The 22,878-nt window shown below is 42.3% G+C and overlaps 1 protein-coding gene across 1 annotated transcript; it reads left to right on the top strand.

Moving 5' to 3' along the window:
- The first annotated feature begins 6,182 nt into the window (after positions 1 to 6,182).
- Positions 6,183 to 20,681, top strand: CLEC17A (C-type lectin domain containing 17A). The gene is made up of 10 exons (XM_043976167.1): positions 6,183 to 6,231; positions 6,532 to 6,654; positions 7,357 to 7,389; positions 8,056 to 8,106; positions 8,188 to 8,232; positions 10,203 to 10,487; positions 14,539 to 14,634; positions 16,165 to 16,316; positions 18,900 to 19,009; positions 20,332 to 20,681. The coding sequence occupies exons 1-10, from the start codon at positions 6,183 to 6,185 to the stop codon at positions 20,462 to 20,464; spliced, it is 1,077 nt and encodes a 358-aa protein (XP_043832102.1). The 3' UTR covers positions 20,465 to 20,681.
- Positions 20,682 to 22,878: the final 2,197 nt, after the last annotated feature.

Raw genomic sequence — 22,878 nt, 5'->3', positions numbered from 1 at the left:
CTGTTTACATTCCTACATGGAAGATAATACTTTGAAATCATAAGAACTATCTCAGTAAGGCCTATACAGATGATGGAAGCAAGGACAGGTAACAAAGGGTGAATAAACAAACAAACAAACATGGCATGGTGCAAACAGTGTCTGAACTGCTAAAGCTCACAAGATGCTGAGGCAGGTGAGAAAACCCAAGGACCACTCAAAAAGGTTTGCTTTTCTTTGAGCTGTATTTGAGGAGAGGGGGTGGGAAGAGGGGATCAAAGGAAGAAGACTGATGCTTAGGGTGAATGGGATGGGGATAACAGATTACAGAAGTATTCAACTCTCATTTTACTTTTGTTTTCTCTGCAAAGAAAAATGATCTTAGAGCTGGAAAGAATAGAACAAAAATGACTGTTAAGAGGGAAGTAGGCAAGATAAGCATAGTAATAAGCAGGAGAGCTCTAAGCTATTCCTAAAAAATACAAGTCATTAGATGAACTATATCCTGGAGTGTGGGGAAAAACTGGAGATGCAATTACTAAGTCACTATTAGGAAGGAAGGGTGGAAGGAAGGAAGGAAAACAGCATTTATTAAGTGCCTGTTATGTTCCAGGCACGGTACTAGGTACTTTACAAATATTATCTTATTTAATCCTTATAATAACACTGGGGGCTATCCCAGTACTACTATTATCTCTATTTTACAGTTGAGGAAACTGAGGCCAAACGACTCACCCATAACTAACAAGCATCTGAAGTATGATTTGAACTCAGGTCTTCTTAACTTCAGACCTAGCAATCTATACAGGGCTCCATCATGGAGCATGAGAGAAATGATACAGGCCTCGACATATCCAAATTTTCAAAACAGAGAAGAAAGTGGATTTTTAAACCTAGCATGCCAGTGATCTTGTCTTTGATTTTTTGCTGGGAAATTGTTTCCCTCTGTTCTTTTGTGGGTTCTGCTGCTCCAAGAATTGTCTTATGGCATTATTTTGAAGGTATGTGGACAGTTCGTATTAGAGCTCCAAGGGTCACAGTCTTTCCTCCACCATCTTGGCTCCACCCTTTGTCTTTGACTTTTTTTTTTCCTTTTTTTTTTTTTTCAGGGCAATGAGGGTCAAGTGACTTGCCCAGGGTTACACAGCTAGTAGGTATCAAGTGTCTGAGGCTGGATTTGAACTCAGGTCCTCCTGAATCCAGGTCCGTTGCTTTATCCACTGTGCCACCTAGCTGTCCCCCTTTGTCTTTGACTTTTGACAGTTGTAAGTGCACACAGGTGATGACAAAGCAATCACCCTAGTAGAATATAAACTTCTTTTTTTTTTTTTTTTTTTTTTTTTTGCAGGGCAATGGGGGTTAAGTGACTTGCCCGGGGTCACATAGCTAGTAAGTGTCAAGTGTCTGAGGCTGGATTTGAACTCAGGTACTCCTGAATCCTGAGCCGGTGCTTTATCCACTGCGCCATCTAGCTGCCCCAAATATAAACTTCTTAAGGGCAGGAACACTCTCACTTTTATATCTCTAGCACCTAGTACAGTACCTGCATGTGGTAGACAGATAGTGATTGTTTGTTGATTGATTAACAGGTCATACCAAGTTAAACTTATTTCCTTTTTTTCAACAAGATTAGTTGTGTGAGATTTAAAATTGGATACTAGAGCATTAACCTCCCCTTTTTAACCTTTCTCTTATTTATCTTCTAGACTAGTAAATGGAAGAAGCTTCTGATCTCTAGTTAGAGCTTTTATTGTTTGGAAATTACAAGGTGATGTTGATTAGAGGGATAGGAAAGTAGAAATACAAAACAAATAGTCTTAAGTCTAAGCTTAGTCTATATTCCATATAAAACTCACCAAAAACCCAAGGCCACCTTTGAGGGGGAGAACCGCATCAAGCACGTGCTGTTACGGCGAGCCGGGCCGAGTCCAACCTCCGTCAGCCTCTGTGTATGCAGCGCAGCTGGTGGACAAGGAGAGCTGAAAAGAGCTCCCACTTCTGTTCTCTCCTTGCCTTTTAAGCTCACACTCCAGAAGTGGAGTGCTTAGCAGCTGGACTGGTGTGCATAGCCCATGCACGGCCATCAGTCTCCTCCCCGAAAGGGTGGTCCTTCAAAAACTGGCGTACTTTTTTTTACCATATTTGAGAAGAATGCTATAGAAACAATTTTCCTAGATTTTAGCAAAGCATTTGACAAGGGTGCTTAGCATGCTAAGTGCTGAATAAATTCTAGTTAACTGACAGGTTTCAAACCCCAGTGACTGGAAAGATTGTGGTGCCTTCTACAGAAATAGGGAAGTTTGGAAGAGGGGTGGACTTTGGGGAAAAGATAATGTAACAAGATCTGCATGCAGATTGTAGCCCATCTATGGCATCCCATGCAAATTACTTTGTCTCATGTAAGACGAAAAGGGGAGGGCAGAGTCACTGACCCAAATTACAGATCCTACCCTTTGAGGAATCTCTACTGAAGCAATACAAAGATCTGGGGAACCCAAAGAGGGTATGTTGAGGGTGGGGATTTTCCCGATACTACTTATGCAGATGCTGTTAGGGCTGTCTGGTTATGATTAGATTATATAAGTGGGCTATAATCCAAACCCAGGATGTTTTGAGTGTAGCTACATTTGCAGGAGATGGTGACTGTAGATTGATAGAGAAAATACTAAGGGGTTGTGTAAGGGACTTAGGGGGTTAGTTCCAGGGCTTATCTGAAGAGACATTTGGATAGAGGAGACTCCAGGGAGGTGGAAAAGAAAAACTTGGAAATAGCAGACATGCATGGAAAGCTGGTTTCTGGACTTACTTGAAGTTATAGAGGCTGCTAGAATGAACCTTATTTGTTTTTTTAAAAAATAGTGAACTTTTATTTAAAGTTTTGCATTCCAAATTTTATCCCTCCCTTCTCTTCCTCCCCTGCTCCTTCCCTGAGGCAATAAGCAATCAGATATGGGTTATACATATACTATTATGTAAAACATTACCATATTTGTCATTTGTTATTGAATTGTGATATTTAACCATCATATGCTTTTTGTTCATTTTTTATTTAATTTTGGCAGTGAATGAGGTAGTGTCAGGTTCTCTTGAATCCAGGGCTGGTACTTTTATCCACTGGGCCACCTAGCTGCCCCCGTATAAGTCATTTTGTACAAGAAGACTTGAATAAAAGAAAAAAAAATGAGGGGCACCTAGGTGATGCAGTGGATAGAGCACTGGCCCTGGAGTCAGGAGGACCTGAGTTCAAATCCAGCCTCAGACACTTGACACTTACTAGCTGTGTGACCCTGGGCAAGTCACTTAACCCCAATTGCCTCACCCAAAAAAGAAAGAAAGAAAGAAAGAGAGACAAACAGCATGTGGACACATCACCTATTTTTTTAATGAATACATGCCTGTATTTCTTTTCTGAGGGGCCAATGCCCATTTCATAAAGAGGAGGGTTGGAAGTTTGCATTGTGGTAGGGGAATGTGTGGGGTGAGGAAGTATTGGGCTATGGTGAGTGAAGGCTACATGTAGCAGTTGGAGATAAGCCTCATGATTGGTAGAAGAGTGAGATGCAACCCATATTTCCACCCACTCCTGGTTTATCACAACCCCCTTGGGATCATTCCATGGCTTCTGTGGAGGCTATAGTGCCCATTTTAGAGACCATTGCTTAAGAAGAATTTTGCTAATATTTTGTCTAGTTGTAGAAAGTAACCCTTTGGTAGTTTGATTGGTATAGCAGTATCTAGGTGAATTAATGTAGGTGGTGCTATAATTTTAATTATATTGATATGGGGGAAGCTAGGTGGCGCAGTGGATAGAGCACCGACCCTGGAGTCAGGAGGACCTGAGTTCAAATCCGGCCTCAGACACTTGACACTAGCTGTGTGACCCTGGGCAAGTCACTTAACCCCAATTGCCTCACCAAAAAAACCAACCAAACAAAATTATATTGATATGGCCTGTACAGGATAAACAATGAATTCCTCTCTTATTATTAAAGTGTCTTCATTTCTGTTAAAAGTGCCTTATAGTTGTGTGTGGTTGTTTGTGTGTGTGTGTGTGTGTGTGTGTGTGTGTGTGTGTGTGTGTATGGCAGTTAGGGTTAAGTGACTTGCCCAGCGTCACACAGCTAGTTAAGTGTCAAGTGTCTAAGGCTGGATTTGAACTCAGGTCCTCCCAAATCCAAGGCCAGTGCTTTATCCACTGTGCCACCTAGCTGCCCCTGCCTTATAGTTGTTTTTATATAAATCCCGAGTGTCTCCTGGTAGCTTAACTGCCAAATATTTAATGCCATTTGGTTTATAGTTATTTTTAATGGAATTTTTCTTTCTATCTATTCCTTTGGGGTTTTGTTAATGATATACAGAAAAGCTGATGCTATCTTTAGATTTTCCACTACATCATATTGTCTTCTCAATCTGCTTCACTGGTTTATTTTGCAAAGGAGGAAGCTGAGGCCCAGGGAGTGAATCCAGAAGTGACTGTTGTTGGGTAAATTTTTGAGGGGATTTTTGTTCAGGTACAGGTTGGACTAGAGGGCCCTTCATATTCTTTCTAACTCTGGGATTCTGTGACCACAAGACTTGGAGCTAGAAGGGGCCTTAGCCTGCCACAGTTGAACTTCTTTATTTTATATGCATATATCTTCCTCCACTCTTTCTTTCCTCACCTCTGTTTCACACAGAGAAGTGGCCTTTCCCCTTGCCAAGGCAAACTCTTCTACATTCAATGCTCTCAATCTATCCTGTTTTCTCCAGCAGATTGACCCCCCCCCATCATCTCTGCTCTCACTTATCTTCAGTTTCTCCTAGTCTATTGGCTTCCCTACTGCCCACAAACATGACCATGGTGCCAACATCCTCAAAAAAAACCTTCACCTGATTTGTCCATATCCACTACCTAAACTCTTCACAAAGACTGTCCACTTGCTTTTCTCTCATTTTCTTCTTAACTTTTGCTGTCTGGTTCCTGACTTCATTATTCAATCGAAATAGTTCTCTCCTAAGTTACCTGATCTTTTTTTTTTTTTTTGAGCAGGGCAGTGGGGGTTAAGTGACTTGCCCAGGGTCACACAGCTAATAAGTATCAAGTGTCTGAGGCTGGATTTGAACTCAGGTCCTCCTGAATACAGGGACAGTGCTTTATCTACTGTGCCAACTAGCTGCTGCCATGTTTCTACTTTCTTAACATCTCTTATATATGGTTCCTTCTCTCCTCTCATTCTGCCACCATCCTGGTTCAGGCCCTCATCAATTGCAATGGCCCAATGGTTGGTCTCCCTTCCATAAGTCTCTTTTCTCTCCAGTCCATCCTCCTGTCAGCTGTGAAACTGATCTTCCTAAAGTATAGGTCCCACAATACCACTCCCCTTCTTCCCCCATCCAATAAACACCTGTGGTTACCTATTACCTCTAGGTTAAAATGTAAAATCCTGTCTGGCTTTTAAAGCCCTTCATAAGCTTGTCTTTCCCTCTCTTTTCAGTCTTCCTACACCCTACTCTCTCCCCAGGTGCTTTGCCATCCAGTGACCTTGCCCCCTTTGCTGTTCCTTGCACCTACCATTCCATCTCATCGCTCAGAACATGTTCACTGGCTGTCTCCCACACCCAGAATGCTTTTCCTCATCACCTCCTGGCTCCCTTGGCCTTTTCCAGTCCTCCTTAATCTTAGAGCCTTCTCAATTTATCCTGGATGTATCTTGTTTGTACATACTTCTTGCTCCCATTAGAAACTATAAGTTCCTTGACAGCAATGGCTGCTTTTTGTGTGTGTGTGTGTGTGTGTGTGTGTGTGTGTGTGTGTCTTTCCTCATACCCCTAGTGTTCCTGGCATGTAGTAGGTACTTAATAAATGCTAACTGATTGACTACCTGACATAGGGGAGGATACTGAAGCCCAGAGAATTGAATTGCCTTGCTTGAGGTCATACAGGTAGTAAAAAGCAGAGCTGGAGTTCAAACTGAGGTCCTATGACTACAGATGTTTAGCCCTGGGTTCCCCAGTTTCCCCCTGGGATCTTGGGTCACTGAGTGCCTACGTTGAGGACGACTAACAGGGGGTTGGATTTGCATGTTCTTGCCCCCAATGACGAAGAGGGAACTGAGACAAGTTCAGGAGCTGGAAGGTGGGGAGGGCAAGGCCTGACTTTGGACGACTGAAGGATTGAGTAGCAGAGGTGTCCTGGCTCCTTTCCTCCCTGGCTGGAGGCAGTGATGTCTTTCACTAGTATGTATAGAAATTTCCAGTTCAGGGGACAAGCAGGTATGACTTTTGGGCAGGTTTTATCTGGAGGTTAGGGGACATGGTGGTTGTGGTAGGTGTCACTTTGTGACAGGCAGGCCTATAACTTGGACCACATGATGCCTCTATCCGAAATGGGGTCATGGTGAAAAGGGGGGCCCTGGGGATGGGTACTAGGGAGGCATTTTGGAGTGGAAGTTGGGAATGGCAAAGGGTAAAGTGGGAGTTTGTTGTGTCCCTGCTCAGTTCCCACATCTGCCCTGGCTGGCTGGATGGCAACATGAATGAGGGGAAACTAACCTTTTTTTTTTTTTCTGGAAGGAGAAACTGAGGGTCCGGAAGATGATGATTATGAGAACATGGCACCATCTGAAAGAGAGCTTCCTCCCAAGCCAGGGACCAGGAAGTTTCCAGGCCCAGGTGGAAGATTGGGATGGCTGAGGGGTAAGGAATGCAGAAGTACTTCCTGAAAGGAAGAACTCTCGCTGCCCTTAACACCCCCCCTCCCCCCAAATATCAATGAATCAGACAGTCTTGGAGGGACTTTAAAAGTCAACTAGTCTGACTTCTTCATTTTACAGGTAGGAAAACTTTTTTTTTTTTTTTTTTGGCCGGGCAATGAGGTCACACAGCTAGTAAGACACAGCAAGTGTCCGAGGCCGGATTTAAACTTGGGTCCTCCCGAATTCAGGGCTGGTGCTTTATCCACTGTGCCACCTAGCTGCCCCCTCCCCAATTACATTCCCCCCCCCAATTACATGTTAATCTGGTTGGGCCACATATGACCTTCCCCCCTGCCCCCATACTTGATACTGCTGGTTTATAGTATAGAGAATTCTACCCTGGGGGGAGCCTAGGGAATGGAGAATAAATAAGATAATAGGGAGGTAGACCAAACCAGGTTGGTTCATAGAGTTAGAGCTAAAAGAGACCATAGGAGCCATCAAATCTAACCCCTCATTTTACAGATGAGGTAACTGAAACCAAGAGAAGTTAAATGACATGTCCAGGATTACATGGCTAGTAAGTATCTGAGGCAGGATTTGAATTCAAGTCTTCTTGACTCCAAGCTCAGGGCTTTAGCTACTGCCCCACTAGGATGCCTCTTAAATGATAAATCAACAACTTTTCCACTCTCTCCTTTAGCTTCAATAGCTCCCCCAAGACCTCCCCGAACAGGTGAGCTGATTTGGGAAGTTTTTCTGAGGGGTGTGTTGGGGGGAGGGTTTCAGCAGCTGTTGGGTCCAAAGGTTGAGTGTCAGAAGTTAAGCAGGGAGGGGCTGGCCCTGGTTTCTTACTTCCCAAATAGAAAACTAGAGGTCAGGCTATGTGATTACTTCACAGAACTGGGGAATCACAGAATTATGGAGTTAAAATGTACCCCTGTAGTCATTCAAGTCAACCCACACCCCCAAAATAATTGCCACCAAAACACATGGGAAAAAGTTGTCATTGAATCTCTTGAAGACCTCAAATAGAGGATTTTTATCTTGGAGAAGAAAAAATTTAGGGGAGATGATCATTGTGTTCAAGAATTTGAAGGCTCTCATGTGGAAGAAAGATTAGGATTCTGCTTAGTTCAGAAGACAGAACCAGGAGCAATGGTCAGAGGTTGCAGAGAAGACCTTGGTTTCATATAAAAAAGTACTTCCTGCCAATGAGAATTGTTCAGAAGTGAGAAGGCAACCTCAGGAAGTGGCCAGACCTCCCATTAATGGAGGTCTTCAAGAGGAGGTTGGATAGCTTTTTGTAGAGGATATTATTTATGTGTGGATTAGGCTAGATGTGGTCTGAGTGCCCTTTCAGCTCAGGGATTTTGTTATTCTGTGTCTCTCTCTTGCCCAGGGAAGAAAACAGTGAAACCAGCACTTCCCAGCAAGTCCCCACGAGCAGCAGGTGAGACCTCGACCCATTCTCTCCCCATTCCCTCTCCTGCTTAAGGCTTTGTTCCATGTAACTCTTCTCTCCTCTTTCTAGGCTTGGGCCCTGCTGTTGTGCCCTGTTCCACACTTCCCCAGATGGGTAAGTAGCAGGCAGTCTCTGCAGAGTAGTATGGGAATAAGCATCAGAAACACCCACGAGGCCTTCACTGCCCTCTTCCCCCCAACCCCTAGGCTCTTCCCTGACCTCACCCTAGAGCCCTCTTTTCCCTATGTTCTTTCTCATTCTGATTAAGAAGCAGCATGTTATGGTTATTATAGCTCTGGCTTCAGAATCAGGAAGACCTGAGTTCAAATCCTTCCTCAGATACTAACCTTGTGACAATGGGCAAGTCATTTAACCTCTCTGGGTCTCTGTTTTCTCATTTGTAAAATGAGGAAGTTGGACTTTCTAGTTCTAAATCTATGATCAAAGATGGGGGAGGAACAGAAGGGGTTTAGGGTGGGTTTGCTTACTTGGGTAACACGGTCATCTTGATGAACTTTTTCTCTTCCACAGGCTTTCAGCTGAACCCCCCTGCCTGTCCACCTCCCCAGATGGGTGAGTCCTGATTCCCTAGTGGACTCTCTACTATGTTCCACAGTCAGAAGGCCTGGCAGCTGGAGCCCCTGAATCTTCCCAACAGTTATAAGACTCAGGGGTCCTGGAGACCAAGTACAATGTTCTCAGTCATGAATTGTTACGTGGAATCCAGTGGGGGCTTAGTAAATGTTTATTGAATGAAGGAATGACCAAATGCATTAGAAAAAGCAGACAGCTATAGAACCTCACAGGCAAGATGAAGAACCAAGGAAGGGAGAATTCCAGTCAATGCCCTTTTTTGTCAAACTGTCATTCCTAGAAAGAGATGCACCTGCATTCCCTTCTGCTTGGGAAGGATATACTATAATTGGAACACCTTGAATCATCAGTTCAGGATCCCTTGCTGCCAAGCTTTCATTTCTTTCCATATTAGAAAATTATGCTTAGAAAAATGTTACTCATCTCTTCTCACCAGTCCTCATTGAATTTTCTCATGTAACAAAGAAAAATAGTTAAGTATAACAACCCTGTGAAGTAAATAAGTCTGACAGTGTAGCCTAAATCTTGTAACTGTAGTTGCACTTCTCCCCTGAGAGGAAGGATGCATGTCACGTCATCTGTTTTCTAGAACCATTATGGTTCATTGCATTTAATCAGAGTCCAGCTACCTCGAGGTGATGTTTTCATTATGATGTAGTGATTATGCATGCCATTCTCTTGCTTCTGCCAAGTGTTCTTTTTAAACAGTTACTTGGGTTCTGGCGTCTTATCTCTATCATGACTAAGGGAGACCCTTTTGAACTGGGAGGGGGGTACAGTTTTATCATTTGTAAATAAGAGTTTTTTTTAACATTTAAAAAAATTATTATTACTATTATTATTTTTGGTGAGGCAATTGGGGTTAAGTGACTTGCCCAGGGTCACACAGCTAGTAAGTGTCAAGTGTCTGAGGCTGGATTTTAACTCAGGTACTCCTGAATCCAGGGCCAGTGCTTTATCTACTATGCCACCTAGCTGCCCCTTTTAACATTTTTTATGTCCTGGACACCTTTGACACCTAGTGAAATCTATATATATCTATATATCTATATATATGAAATTGAAGAAAGTGCCAAATTTCAGTTAGAGGTTAGTGAAAAAAAAAGATGTAATTTTTCCTTATCCAAGTGCACAGATACCCTGAAATTTATCCACAGGGTTTTTTTTTTTTTTTTGGGCGGGGCAATGGGGGTTAAGTGACTTGCCCAGGGTCACACAGCTAGTAAGTGTCAAGTGATTGAGGCTGGATTTGAACTCAGGTCCTCCTGAATCCAGGGCCAGTGCTTTATCCACTGCGCCACCTAGTCGCCCCAATCCACAGGGTTTTTAAGGGTCCATGGACCCCAGGTTAAGAACTCCTGTGTTAGATGGTCTGTAAAGTCTCTGGAATAAATATGATCCTATGATTCCTTCCTCCTTTCCTTCAATAAAGGCCAGAAGAAAAATTTCTTCCCTTGGCCTCAAACTTTGGTGTCTTTTGCTTTTCACAGCTGCTCCCAATTTCCAGTCCATTCAGGGCTTCCAGCCCAGCCAGGTACCCCAGTTCAGCCAATTGCCCCAGCCCAACCAAGTGTTCCAGCCCAGTCAAGGGTTCCAGTTCACCCAGGTACCTCAGCCCAGCCAAGGGTCCCAGCTCACCCAGGTGCCTGAGTCTAGCCGGAAGAGAAAGATCCCCCAGTTTACTCGGAAAGAGAAAATGGGAGTGTGCCTTTGTATGCTGGTGGGGATAGCATTGCTCCTGGGGGTTACAAGTCTTGCTGTGACCTTGATGAAGTGTGAGTATGGTTTGTAACATGAACGTGGGGAGCTGACTGAATGCAATTCTTTAATTTAATTTAATTTTTGGTGAGGCAATTGGGGTTAAGTGACTTGCCCAGGGTCACACAGCTAGTAAGTGTTAAGTGTCTGAGACTGGATTTGAACTCAGGTCCTTCTGACTCCAGGGCCTGTGCTCTATCCATTGTGCCCCCTAGCTGCCCCTACTGAATGCAATTCAAGGTATCTGGTCTCATTCCAGAGAACCAGAGAAGAATATAAGAATCAAGGGAGGTAGAGAATATTAATAATAGCAAGAATTCATATTTTAATAATGTTTCGTTGCTTATAAAATGTTCTTCTCCCAATAGCTTTGTGGGGTAGATATGCAAATACCATTGTCTCAGTTTTACAGATATGGAAACTTAGGCTCAGAGACAAAATGTGGTTTAGGGGAAAGAGGATTAGAGGATTAGAGATGGATTCATAAAATCTAGGCTAAAAGCTTGGACCTTCTCCTTACTACCTGTGTGATTTTGGCTAAATTGCTTAACTCTCCTGAACCTGTTTCCTGAGGCATAAAATGAAGGCATTGTGCATGATGATCTCTAAGGTTCCTTTGGGCTCAGAATCATAGGATCCTGTGATATTTTCAGCATAGACCATATAACAGGCACTATGCTTAAGTACCAGGCATACAAAGACATTAAGGAAACAATCCTTGTGCCCCCAAGAAGCTTACATTCTGTAGGGGGAGACAACAAGTATACATGTAGAAATACACAAAGTAGATATCAGATGATATATACAAATATATACAAAGTATATACAAGGTAAATATATGTAAAGCAGATATCAGGTGATGGGGGGCAGCAAGAGGCAGCACTAGTAGTGGGGAGGGATCAGAAAATGCTTTCTGAAGGAGGTGATGTTTGAATTGAGTTTTGAGGGAAATTAGGTATTCTAAGAAGTGGATGTGAAGAGGGAGTTCATTCCAGGCACAGGGGCAGCCTATTCAAAGTTATGGAGATGGGAGATAAAGTACCATGTTGGAGGAACAGAGAGGTCAATTTGGCTGGATTATAGTCTGTGAAGGGATGGGATCTATAATAAGATGGGAAAATTGTGTTGGAGTTAGGTTGTGAAGGGCTTCAGATGCCAAGCAGAAGAATCAATATTTGGCCCTAGATATAATAGGGAACTGCTGGACTTTACTGGGCAGGAGAATGATATGGTCAAAGAAACAAGTCTAGGAATATCACTTTGGCAGCAGTGTGGAAGATCAGATTGGAGAGACTTGATGCAGTGGATAGATCACTGGGCATCATCTTCATTAGTTCAAATCTGGCCTCTGACACTTACTAGCTGTGTGCCCCTGGGCAAGTCACTTCACCCTGTTTTCCCATTTCCCAGGAGTTGGAGAAGGGAAAGGCAAATTACTCCAGTATCTTTGCCAAGAAAACCCCAAAATGGGGTCATGAAGATTTGGACATGACTGAAATGACTGAACAACAAATATGTACTACATACCCTGCATGCACTGTTTTAAGTGACATAAACATTCTCTCATTTGATCTTCACAACAACCTTGGGAAGGCTAAAAAGGCAGACTGTGTAAGTTCCAGAGCAGTCTGACCTTTACTTGCAAAGCAATAGGGAACCATTGAAGGATTTTAGGGAGAGGAGTAATGACTTCATTAAGTGTAAGGAAGATTATTGCAGGGGCATTATAAAGGCTAGATTGGAGGTGGAAGAGAGTGAAGGTAGGAAGAACTGGAAGGAAGTGTGATTGGGTTCAATTCCTGGTTATAATTCTGGGTTATAGGAAGTTATTGTATATTTCAGTGGTTGTGAATGCTAAATCACTATGAGGCTACAATAGCTGAGGGAGGGAGGTGGGGAGCTGGTGGCAGGAAGCCACCTTAGGTTAGTTAAGCAAGAGAGGGAATGACAGAAGGAGAGGGCAAGAGACATGCATTGAGGAGAGAAGGCCCTTCACTACTGATCTCTGCTCCCATTCCATTTGCCCACAGAACGTTACAAAAGAATGAGGAAGGGCCTTCCAAAAAAGATGAGCATTGAGTAGGGATAATAATCATAGTTAACATTTATATAGCACTTTAAGGTGTGCTAAGCCCTTTATATACATGGCCTCATTTAATCCTTAAAATCAACCTGTGAGATCATAATTTTCTTATTCCCATTTTCCAGATAAGGAAGCCAAGGCCCAGTTAAGTGACTTGTCATGGTCAATGAGTGGTTGAGGCAAGATTTGAACCCAGGTTTTCCAGATTTCGGGTCCATTTATCTATCCAGTATGCCATACTACTTCTTGGAAGTGGAGGGAGGATGTGCATTCTTCAATAAGGATACAATGGAAGACCAATGGATTTGAGATTCAGGAGACTTGGGTTATAGTTCTGACTATGTACTATGTTATCTGTGTGGCATTAAGGAAATCAATTAACCGGTCATAAATTTCTCTATTTACAAAATAGGTTAGATGGCATGCTCATCAAATTTGTAGACAAGCCTGAAAGGAATAGATCATGCCTTGAATGACAGAGGTATGATCCAAAACAATCTTGACTAGCCAGAGCAGTGGTTAGCAAATTTTTAGTCTCAGGACCCCTTTCTACTCTTTTTTTTTTTTTTTGGTGGGGCAATGAGGGTTAAGTGACTTTCCCAGGGTCACACAACTAGTAAGTGTCAAGTGTCTTGAGGCCGGATTTGAACTCAGGTCCTCCTGAATCCAGGGCCAGTGCTTTATCCACTGTGCCACTTAGCTGCCCCTGGCAGTTAGATCTTTAATTCACTGGTCATGTAGCTTCTGGAACCCTTCCTTGTATGAAAGAGTGAGAGTGAAGAAAGGCAAATAACATCTGAATATAGTTTTGACTTCATGGGCCACCTGTAAAGGTCCTGGCAACTGCTGAGCTTGAGCATTGGGCAGAATCTAATAGGATCAAATTCAATAGGGATCAATGTCAAGTCTTACACTTGCATTGAGAAAATCCATCAGACATATTGAGAGTTGGGGAGACATGATTAGATTGCCGTTTGTCAAAAAAGACTTAGGGGGAATGGTTAGTGAATTTCAAGCTAGGGATGACCAAAAAGAGCGATGTGTTTTGGGGCTGCACAAGACAGGCAATAAAGAATAAGGAGGTGGTATGTACTCTGTGCTGGGCAGATTACATATGGTGAGTGCTGTGTTCAGTTCTAGGTGCTAGGACATGGCCAGAGGAGTGCAAGCAGAATGGTGGGTGAAGAGTCTCAAGTCCCCATTGTATGAGAATCAGTTGAGCAACCTGGGCATGAAAAACCTGGAAAAGAGAAGATCTGGGGGAGAAAGAAATGAGAAGGCTCTTCAACCATTTGAATGGCAGCAATGTAGAATATGGATTAGGCTCATTCTGTAGACAGGGGTGGTGAGGTAGGCGGGAAGGGACAGAAACTTGAGGCAACTTTAGGCTTGAAGTCAAGAAAAACTTCTAAGGGGCAGCTAGATGGCACAGTGGTTAAAGCACTGGCTCTGGGTTCAGGAGGACCTGAGTTCAAATTCGGCCTCAGACACTTGACACTTACTAGCTGTGTGACCCTGGGCAAGTCACTTAACCCTTATTGCCCCACAAAAACAAACTTGTAACAATGAGAGGTGTGGAATGGGCTGCCTTGGAATGCTTTTTCTTTCTTTGGGAGTCTTCAAACAGAAGCCAGATATCAGGTGTGTTAGAGTGCAGATTCTTTTCACGTATGGGTGAGACCAAATGTCCACTGGGGTCTGTTCCAATTCCAACATTCTGAGCTTCTGGGATACAATACAAGACTCATCAAAGACACGGTGAGGGTGAAGTGAGATTATAGATATAAGTTGTCACATAACTTCTATAGTGTTGTAGGAGTGAGGGTGATTATTATTATACAAAAGGATAAGAAGGCAGGAGAGTGAGCAGGGCTGGGTTTGGAGCAGCTGGATGGAGATCTATTGTCTTGTGTGGGGAGGGCCAAAAGGGAGTACAAAGTCCTTGGTATGGAACTCTGCTCATTAGGGTGTGTCCATATTTTCAGCGACTGGGCCCATGGATCTGGCTGGACTAAGGAAGGACGTTGATCAAATCCGAGATGACACCAACCGAACCATAACTGAGCTTCGAGATTTAATTGGTGAGACAAGAGTGCTGAGTGAAGGGAAAAGTGGGAAAAGTGGGAACTTGAGAGGCATTTTGATATAAGGGAAAAATGATGATGGCTTAGGGGTCAGAGGCTTTTGGTTTTGGTTCAGTCTCTGTTACTTACTGGCTGTGTGACCTTGGACAAGGTCCTTTTTCCTCTCTGGGCCTCTGCTTCCTCATCTGCAAAATCAGGCAATTGAACAAATTAATCTCTTTTTTTAAAATTTATCTTTGTCATGTTTTAATTAATTTTTTTGAATTTAAGTATTTTATTATTTTCCAGTTACATATACAGATAGTTTTCAACATTTGTTTTCACAGGATTTTTAGTTCCAAAATTTTTTTTCTCCCACCCCCCCTTCTCTCCCTCCTCCCCAAGACGGAAAGCAGTCTGATATAGGTTGTATATGTACATTCACATTAAGGCTATTTCTACATTAGTCATCTTATGAAAGAAGAATCAGAGCACAAGGGAAGAACCTCAAAAAAGAAGGAAAAAAAAAACAGTACAAAAGTAGAAACAGTATGGTTCAATCTGCATTCATAATTCACAGTTCTTTTTTTCTAGGTGTTGAGAATATTTTCTATCATGAGTTCTGTACATGACCAACAAACAAAGCTCAGCAGCAAGAGATAGAAAGAGAAATTCCATTTAAAGTAATGGTAGACAATATAACATACTTGGGAGTCTACCTGCCAAGACAAACCCAGGAACTCTAAGAACACAATTACAAAACACTTTTCACACAAATAAAATCTGATCTATGTAATTGGAAAAATGTCAATTGCTCATGGATAGGCCAAGCTAATATAATAAAAATGATAATTCTACCTAAATTAATTTACCTATTCAGTGCCATACCAATCAGACTATCAAAAAATTATTTTATAGAGTTAGAAAAAATAACAAAATTCATCTGGAAAAACAAAAAGTCAAGAATATCAAGGGAACTAATGAAAAAAATGCACAGGAAGGTGGGCTAGCTGTACCAAATTTGAAGCTATACTATAAAGTGGCAGTCATCAAAACTATTTGGTACTGGCTAAGTGGTGGATCAATGGAATATGTTAGGTACAGGAGACACAGTAGTAGACTATAGTAATCTACTGTTTGATAAACCCAAACACTCCAGCTTCTGGGGTAGGAACTCAGTATTTGACAAAATCTGCTGGGAAAACTGGAAGGTAGTATGGCAGAAACTAGGAATAGACCAACATCTTAAACTTTATACCAAAATAAGGTCAAAATGGGTTCCAGATTTAGACATAAAGGGTGATACCATAGATAAATTAGGAGAGGAAGGAATAGTTTACTTCTCAGATCTATGGAGAGGAAAACAATTTATGTCCAAACAAGAGATAGAGAATATTATGAAATGCAAGATGGAGGACAAACTCATCTTTAAGGTCACTCCTGGCCCTGAATCCTCTGGTGCTAGTACCAGAGATACTAAAGAGGTATTAGTACCACTTTAGCTGGGGTTCAAGAATGGCCTACAGGTGGCATCATCTTGTCCTTCAGGCTGCACCAGAAAGTCTTGCCCGAAGAACTGGCTTCCTTTTAGGGGAAGCTGCTACTTTTTTTCTACAATGACCAAGAGTTGGGATGCTGCCAATATATTTTGCATAGAGAATTACTCTCATCTGGTCATCATCAGCAGCACTGAGGAACAGGTGAGTCATTCTAGGGACTGGAGTAGGTGGGAAGGGGGAAGTATCTTAGGGACCAGGCCTTTGGTCCTCCAGGGGCTTATGATATAGTAGATTGGGTCTTTGCTCTGACCTTTATTAATTGGATGAGTCTGGGCAAGTTACTTAATCTGTTTGAGTCTTGGGTTGCTCATCTATGGAATGGGCCTAATCATTCTTATATGATAAATTCCTCAGGGTTATTGTGGGGAAAATGCTTGTCAAATTCAAAGCCTAGTATAAATCAGTTATCATTATTATAGGTCTTTTATCTCTTGTCCCATGGGCCAATAGAATTCATGGTAGGGATGTTTCCTCAGTACCCAGACATCTGATACCTTTTCTGAGTGAACTCAATGACACAAAGCATTGACTTTGTTCACAACTGATCTACTGATTACAGGACAAATGGAAGGGATGACTGGAATGTGAAGATCTTTTCCTGCTCCTCTAGGGTACCAAGAGCTCTGCCATTGGCTATTTTTTTTTTGTGGGGCAATGAGGGTTAAGTAACTTGCCCAGGGTCATACAGTTAGTAAGTGTCAAGTGTCTGAGGCTAGATTTGAACTCAGGTCCTCCTGAATACAGGGCCAGTGCTTTATCCACTGCACCACCTAGGTGCCCCTATTTAAAAAAATATTTTTATTGATATCTTTTATTTTTACTTCACCCAGATTTCCCCTTATATCTCTCCCCCCACCCAGAGAGCCATCCTTCATATCAAAGCTTTTTTTAAAAAAAATTTTGCAGGGCAATGAGGGTTAAGTGATTTGCCCAGGGTCACAAAGTTAGTAAGTGTCAAGTGTCTGAGACTGGATTTGAACTCAGGTCCTCCTGAATCCAGGGCTGGTGCTTTGTCCACTGCATCACCTAGCTGCCCCCCAAAGCATTTTGTTTTTTTTTTTTGGTGAGGCAATTGGGGTTAAGTGACTTGCCCAGGGTCACACAGCTAGTAAGCGTGTAAAGTGTCTGAGGCCGGATTTGAACTCGGGTCCTCCTGAATCCAGGGCCGGTGCTCTATCCACTGCACTACCTAGCTGCCCCCAAAGCATTTTTTTAAAGAAGGAAGACCAAAAAAATTTCAGCAAAGCTGATCTACAACACATCAAAAAACCCTGAGTTGTATGCAATACTCCACACCTTTGGACTTCCCCCCTTCTCTACAATGAAGCAGGGCTAGGGTCTTCTCAAATCTCTTTTTTGGGGCCATCCTTGTTTTTTAAAAAATGGTTTTATAGGGGGCAGCTAGGTGGCTCAGTGGATAAAGCACCAGCCCTGGAGGCAGGAGGACCTGAGTTCAAATCTGGCCTCAGACATTTGATCCTTACTCACTGTGTGACCTTGGCAAGTCACCTAACCCTCATTGTCTAGTTTTATAACGTTTGCTTTCCGTCGTTTTGTGGCTGCCCTTCTTTCCATTTACATTGTCTTAGTCATTGTCTACTGTTGGCAGTTAGAGGTGCCAATGGCATCATCCCCATCTCCAATGATGACTCTGGATCTCAGGTACTGGTTGGGGGAGGTGCTTGTTTTTAGGGTTACAGTATAGAATTAGATCAAGAAGGGACTTTAGAAGTCATCAAGGCCAATCCCATCATCTATCAAAGTGGAAATTAAGGGCCAAGAAAGGGAATGATGCTTCCAATATTATATAGAGCCAGGACTTGCAGCCAAGTCCTCTGACTCCAACTCTAGTACTTTCCTTTGTACCTATCATGTCCCTGGTTCTCTGACTCATGTTTTATGTCTCTCACCTCACCCCCCTCCCCCAACCCAAACTTGCTAGGCAAGTGGGCTATCATGTCAGATTGTCATGCAGAGACACGAGCTGGAATTGGGTCAGAGACAACAGCATAGCCAATATTTATTGAGCATGTTACATTTTACATATTACATTGCAGAAATAAGCTCATTTGAGGGCAGCTTTCCCACCTCAGTGGGGTCTGAACAGGACTGAGGAGAAAGTTAATTCAATCTCATTATCAGCAATGTCCTTCAGAGACTGAACAACCTCGAGGCTTCTGAAAAAATCCTGGTCCTAATTCAGTAATTTATGATTAATATGAGGGACAAATAATAAATTTCTCTCATTATATTAAAATATACAAAATATTTTAAAAAAAGATGCCATGGCCCCCAGAGGAAGCACCCTCTGTCTTTGAGAGTGCTTTCAGCTCTGACTCTCTAGAACTCTACAAAAGCAACCTGGATATCTTCTGGTTACAATGAAGCACCCTCATTTTTGTTATTGTCAAGGGACATGTTACAAATACCCACAAAACTGCACAAATTGTAGGATCCAACATAGTTGCTGCCCAGGGGGACTGTGATCCATCATATAGGCAGAGGGATGAAAGGGAGTGGACAGACCAGAGGCAGGAGTCCCTGGCTGTGTGCTTAGTTACTATGTTACTGGGAATCCAAAAATGACTTGGGAAGTTTTTCTCAGAAGCAGTGATACTTAAGACAACTAATGGATAAAGGTGACTAAAGCGGCAGGAGGGGAGGCTGGGTAATGTGGTTGATTCAGTGCTCTGGCTCTTGGCTCATCCAGATTTCCACTTCCAGAACTTTTTGATCAAGGCCCGTAACTCAATCCGGACCTACTGGCTGGGGCTGACTGATAGAGAAGTGGAAGGGGTGTGGCAGTGGCTGGATGGGTCCTCGATTACATTAAGGCAAGTTCTGTCTGTCTCCAAGGTTTCCATCTGTCCTGCAGTGGAGCCAGATTGTGTGGGCAGAGGAGTTTTGGGAACAACATGTACACAGATAAGTGAATGCAAAGTGCATACAAAAAGACTTTGTATTTGCAAAGTTGATTAGTTCATCAATATGTTGAGTAGGGTACATTTTAGGGGTGGAGGATGCATCAAGTGCACAAGGGTTAAAGAGGGTAGGACCAGTTCAAGTGATAGCTAGCCCTGTCTGGGCTAGGATGTAGAATGAATGAAGGGGAGCAATGTGAAGAATGACAGCTGAAATAGATTGGAGCCAGGTTGTGGCAGGCTTTAAACACCAGGATGAGGAGCCAGCATTAGCCTAGGTGACATAGAACATGATGCAAAGCTGGGAATAGAGTAGATACTTAGTAAATAAGATATGGGGATAATCCTTTATGACACAATGGGACAACTAAAACCTGGTCCCACTTAGCAGTACTCAGGGGAGTTCTGCCAGTGACTTCCTGTGAAGAAAAGTATAGTTCCTAGAAGCCGTGTTTGGAGAGAATTAGGGGAGAAGAGAAGGTGATGGTGGTAGAGCACGAGGAAGAGGAGAAGGAAGAAGAAGGAATTAGCTTTAGAGAGAGGCAGATTTCCACTTTAATTCAGGGCAAACTTCCTAATAATTAGACTGCTCCAAAGTGGAATGAGTTATCCTGGTAGGTGTCATAGACCTCTTTGGCAGTCTGGTGAAGTCCCTAGATGTCAATGGATATTGTCAAGTAGCATGGCTACTGCTTATTGTGGGTGTTTGTAAAAAGGGAGTTCCTGTTCAGTCATGGGCTGGTACAGATCTCTTTTAGCTCTGATAATTAGCATTTAAGTATCATTTTAAGGTTTTCAAAGTGCTTTATAAATATTTCATTTGGATCCTTACAACAACCTTAGGAGTTGGGGGATTTTATTGTTCTCATTTTATAAATGAAGAGACTGACGCAGGTAAAGTTTAAGTGACTTGCCCAGGGTCACTCAGCTAGTAAATGTCTAAGGCTGGATTTGAACTCAGGTCTTCCTGACTCCAGATTTAGGACTTTATCTACCATACCATCTATGTGCCTCTCAGGTGGGAGAGAATAAATAGCCTGAGATAGGATTATGCAGTGCACAGAGGAAGGAACAGAGCTAGGAAGAGTAAGTTGGGAAGTGGGAGATGATGTAAGTGGTCACCCAGAAATTTTAGTTCTGCAGTTTAGGAAGGTGACTTTGTGACTTGTCAATGGGTGGAAGGGTCACTAAACATGAAGACCTTTATTGTTTCAACTCTTCTCTCTTTTTTCTAGCTTCTGGAAACTAGGGGAGCCCAATAACATGCGCAATGAGGATTGTGTCATCATGCTCTTAGATGGCCAATGGAATGATGCATATTGTGACTTGAACACGTATTGGATCTGTGAGGGGAAACCTACTTGTTGACTTTCTCAAGACTGGACCTAGGACTCTTCTTCTAAGATGTGTTCACATTTTAGGTAGAAACTTGTTCTTTCAGAAAATGGTCCTGTCCTAAGTCTTTGCTTATGCAGGGCCTCAGACTGCTGTGACAAAGCTGTGGAACACTGATTTCCTCCCCACAACATCTGACTTAGCACTATCCAGCAAGGTGTATATCAGTTTAATTTCAAGGACTAGGAGTTGGATCTGAATATCACATAAGGAGTTTAGGTTGGGGATTTGGTATTGCTTCCAGACGGATCAAGTGTCTGCTTTGGTTCAAGAATTCTAACTCCTTGCTTTATCCAATACTGGCTGAACTTCAAGGGAGGCCCTTGATAGATCTCATGTGGTCTCCTGGATGAGGAAAAGCATAAAACTGGGCCAAGCCACTGGGTTTGTGTGACTCCCTCAGGTCCACTCTGGAGGCCTGAGCAGAACTAAACCAATGTTTGAGGGATATAGGAGAAAGAAGGCATCTCTTACCACATTCGATAGATTCTGGAATGTCTTGATTTAAGTTTATGCAGGCAAAATAGAGAGTGGGAGTCAATGATTGACCTGGTTCATGGGTCTGACCGCCTTCTTTATATGCATTGTCTCAGCAGCACACAGTTAATTCCCTACACCAGGTCCAGGATTACAGCCAACAGCCCTGCTTGGCTTTAAAACCTAAACTGGGATCATATATGTAGAGCTGAAAGTTACCTTAGAGGTCACATAGTCCAACCTCTGATTTTATAAATTTTGCACATGTAGAAACCTGGGCCCAAGGATGAAGAAAAGACTTGCCCAAGGGCTCCTAGAGTTAGGGTTATCAAAGGTTAGGGTCATTTGCTATTTAAGTAGTAGAGTTGGGATTCCAATTGAGGTTCTCTGATTTTGAATCCAGCATTCTTTTCACTGCCCCAACCTGCCTCATGGTCATATCAATATCTATATCTATTTCTCCCTCTATGCATATACCCCCCTTATATATACATGATATATACTTTATGTGTAAGCATATATTAAATATAAATATATAAAGTATACATGTATACAGAAATTCTTTGCTTGCTAATAATATCTACAGCAGTTTTTTTGGAGTTGAAGCTGTGGCCACCATTGAATAGCTCTTATAACTTAAGTCTGACTTTGCCAAAAGGCAATTACAATGTCACAAGACTAATGTGAAAACTAGGTTTATTACAAGAAAAATAAACATACATGTGGAACCCAAAGGGGTTTCCTGATTTTTCAGAAGTTTACAGTTTTATAATAGCAGGACAAAGGTAGGAGGGATACCAGAGAGGGGTGTGACATGGAAGGGGGAATGGTGCAGCAAAGGTGGAAAAAAAGGATGAGACCACCCCCCATAAGGAGGAGCAAAGTGATGGCAAAAGCCTCATTGTTTTCTTAAAAATTATTATTGGGGCAGCTAGGTGGTGCAGTGGATAGAGCACCAGCTGTGGAGTCAGGAGGACCTGAGTTCAAATCCGGCCTCAGACACTTAACACTTACTAGCTGTGTGACCCTGGGCAAATCACTTAACCCCAATTGCCTTGCCGTAAAGAAAAAAAATTTAAAAAATTATTATTTATTTTAATTATTTTTCCAATTACATGTAAAGATTTTTTTTGAGTTTCAGATTTTTCTTCCACCCTCCCTTCCGTCCCCCTTCCTGAGGACAGCAAGCAATTTGATATAGTTTATACATTACAATCATGTTAAACATATTTCCACATTAGTCATGTTGTAAGAGAAGAATCAGAACAAAAAAAAATGCATGAAAGAATAATCAACAATGACAAAAAAGTAACAACAAAAGTGAAAATAGTATGCTTCAATCTGTTTTCAGACTCCATAGTTCTTTTTCTGAATGTGGAGAAAGCATTTTCCACCATAAGTCCTCTGGCATTGTCTTGGATCATTGCATTGCTGAGTAGAGTTAAGTCTATCACAGTTGATCATCACACAATGTTGTTGATACTGTGTAAAATGTTCTCTTGGTTTTGTTCATTTTACTCGGCATCAATTCATGTAAATCTTTCCAGTTTTTCTGAAATCTATCTGCTCATCATTTTTTTTACAGCACAATAGTATTCCATTACATTTATATACCACAACTTGTTTAGCCATTCTCCAATTGATGAGCATCCGCTCAATTTCCAATTTTTTGGTACCACAGAAAGAGCAGCTATAAATATTTTTGTGCATGTGGGTCCTTTTCGCTTTTTTATGCTCTCTTTGGGATATAGACCTAGAAGTGGTATTGCTGCAAAAGCCTCATTCTTTTCCCTTGGGAACTGCTAGACTATGAAGATAGGAGGCTTTGCTTATCTGCAAAGGACCCCAGCTGTACAAGCATTATCCCAGCCTGGCATAGACTGGCTGGTACCTGTCTAGCCTTCCAAGGA

Source organism: Dromiciops gliroides, chromosome 1 (genome assembly GCF_019393635.1).
Source record: "Dromiciops gliroides isolate mDroGli1 chromosome 1, mDroGli1.pri, whole genome shotgun sequence".
Lineage (NCBI taxonomy): Eukaryota > Metazoa > Chordata > Mammalia > Microbiotheria > Microbiotheriidae > Dromiciops > Dromiciops gliroides.
Note: the sequence above shows the minus strand (reverse complement) of the source record. Positions and strands in the feature narration are given on the sequence as shown.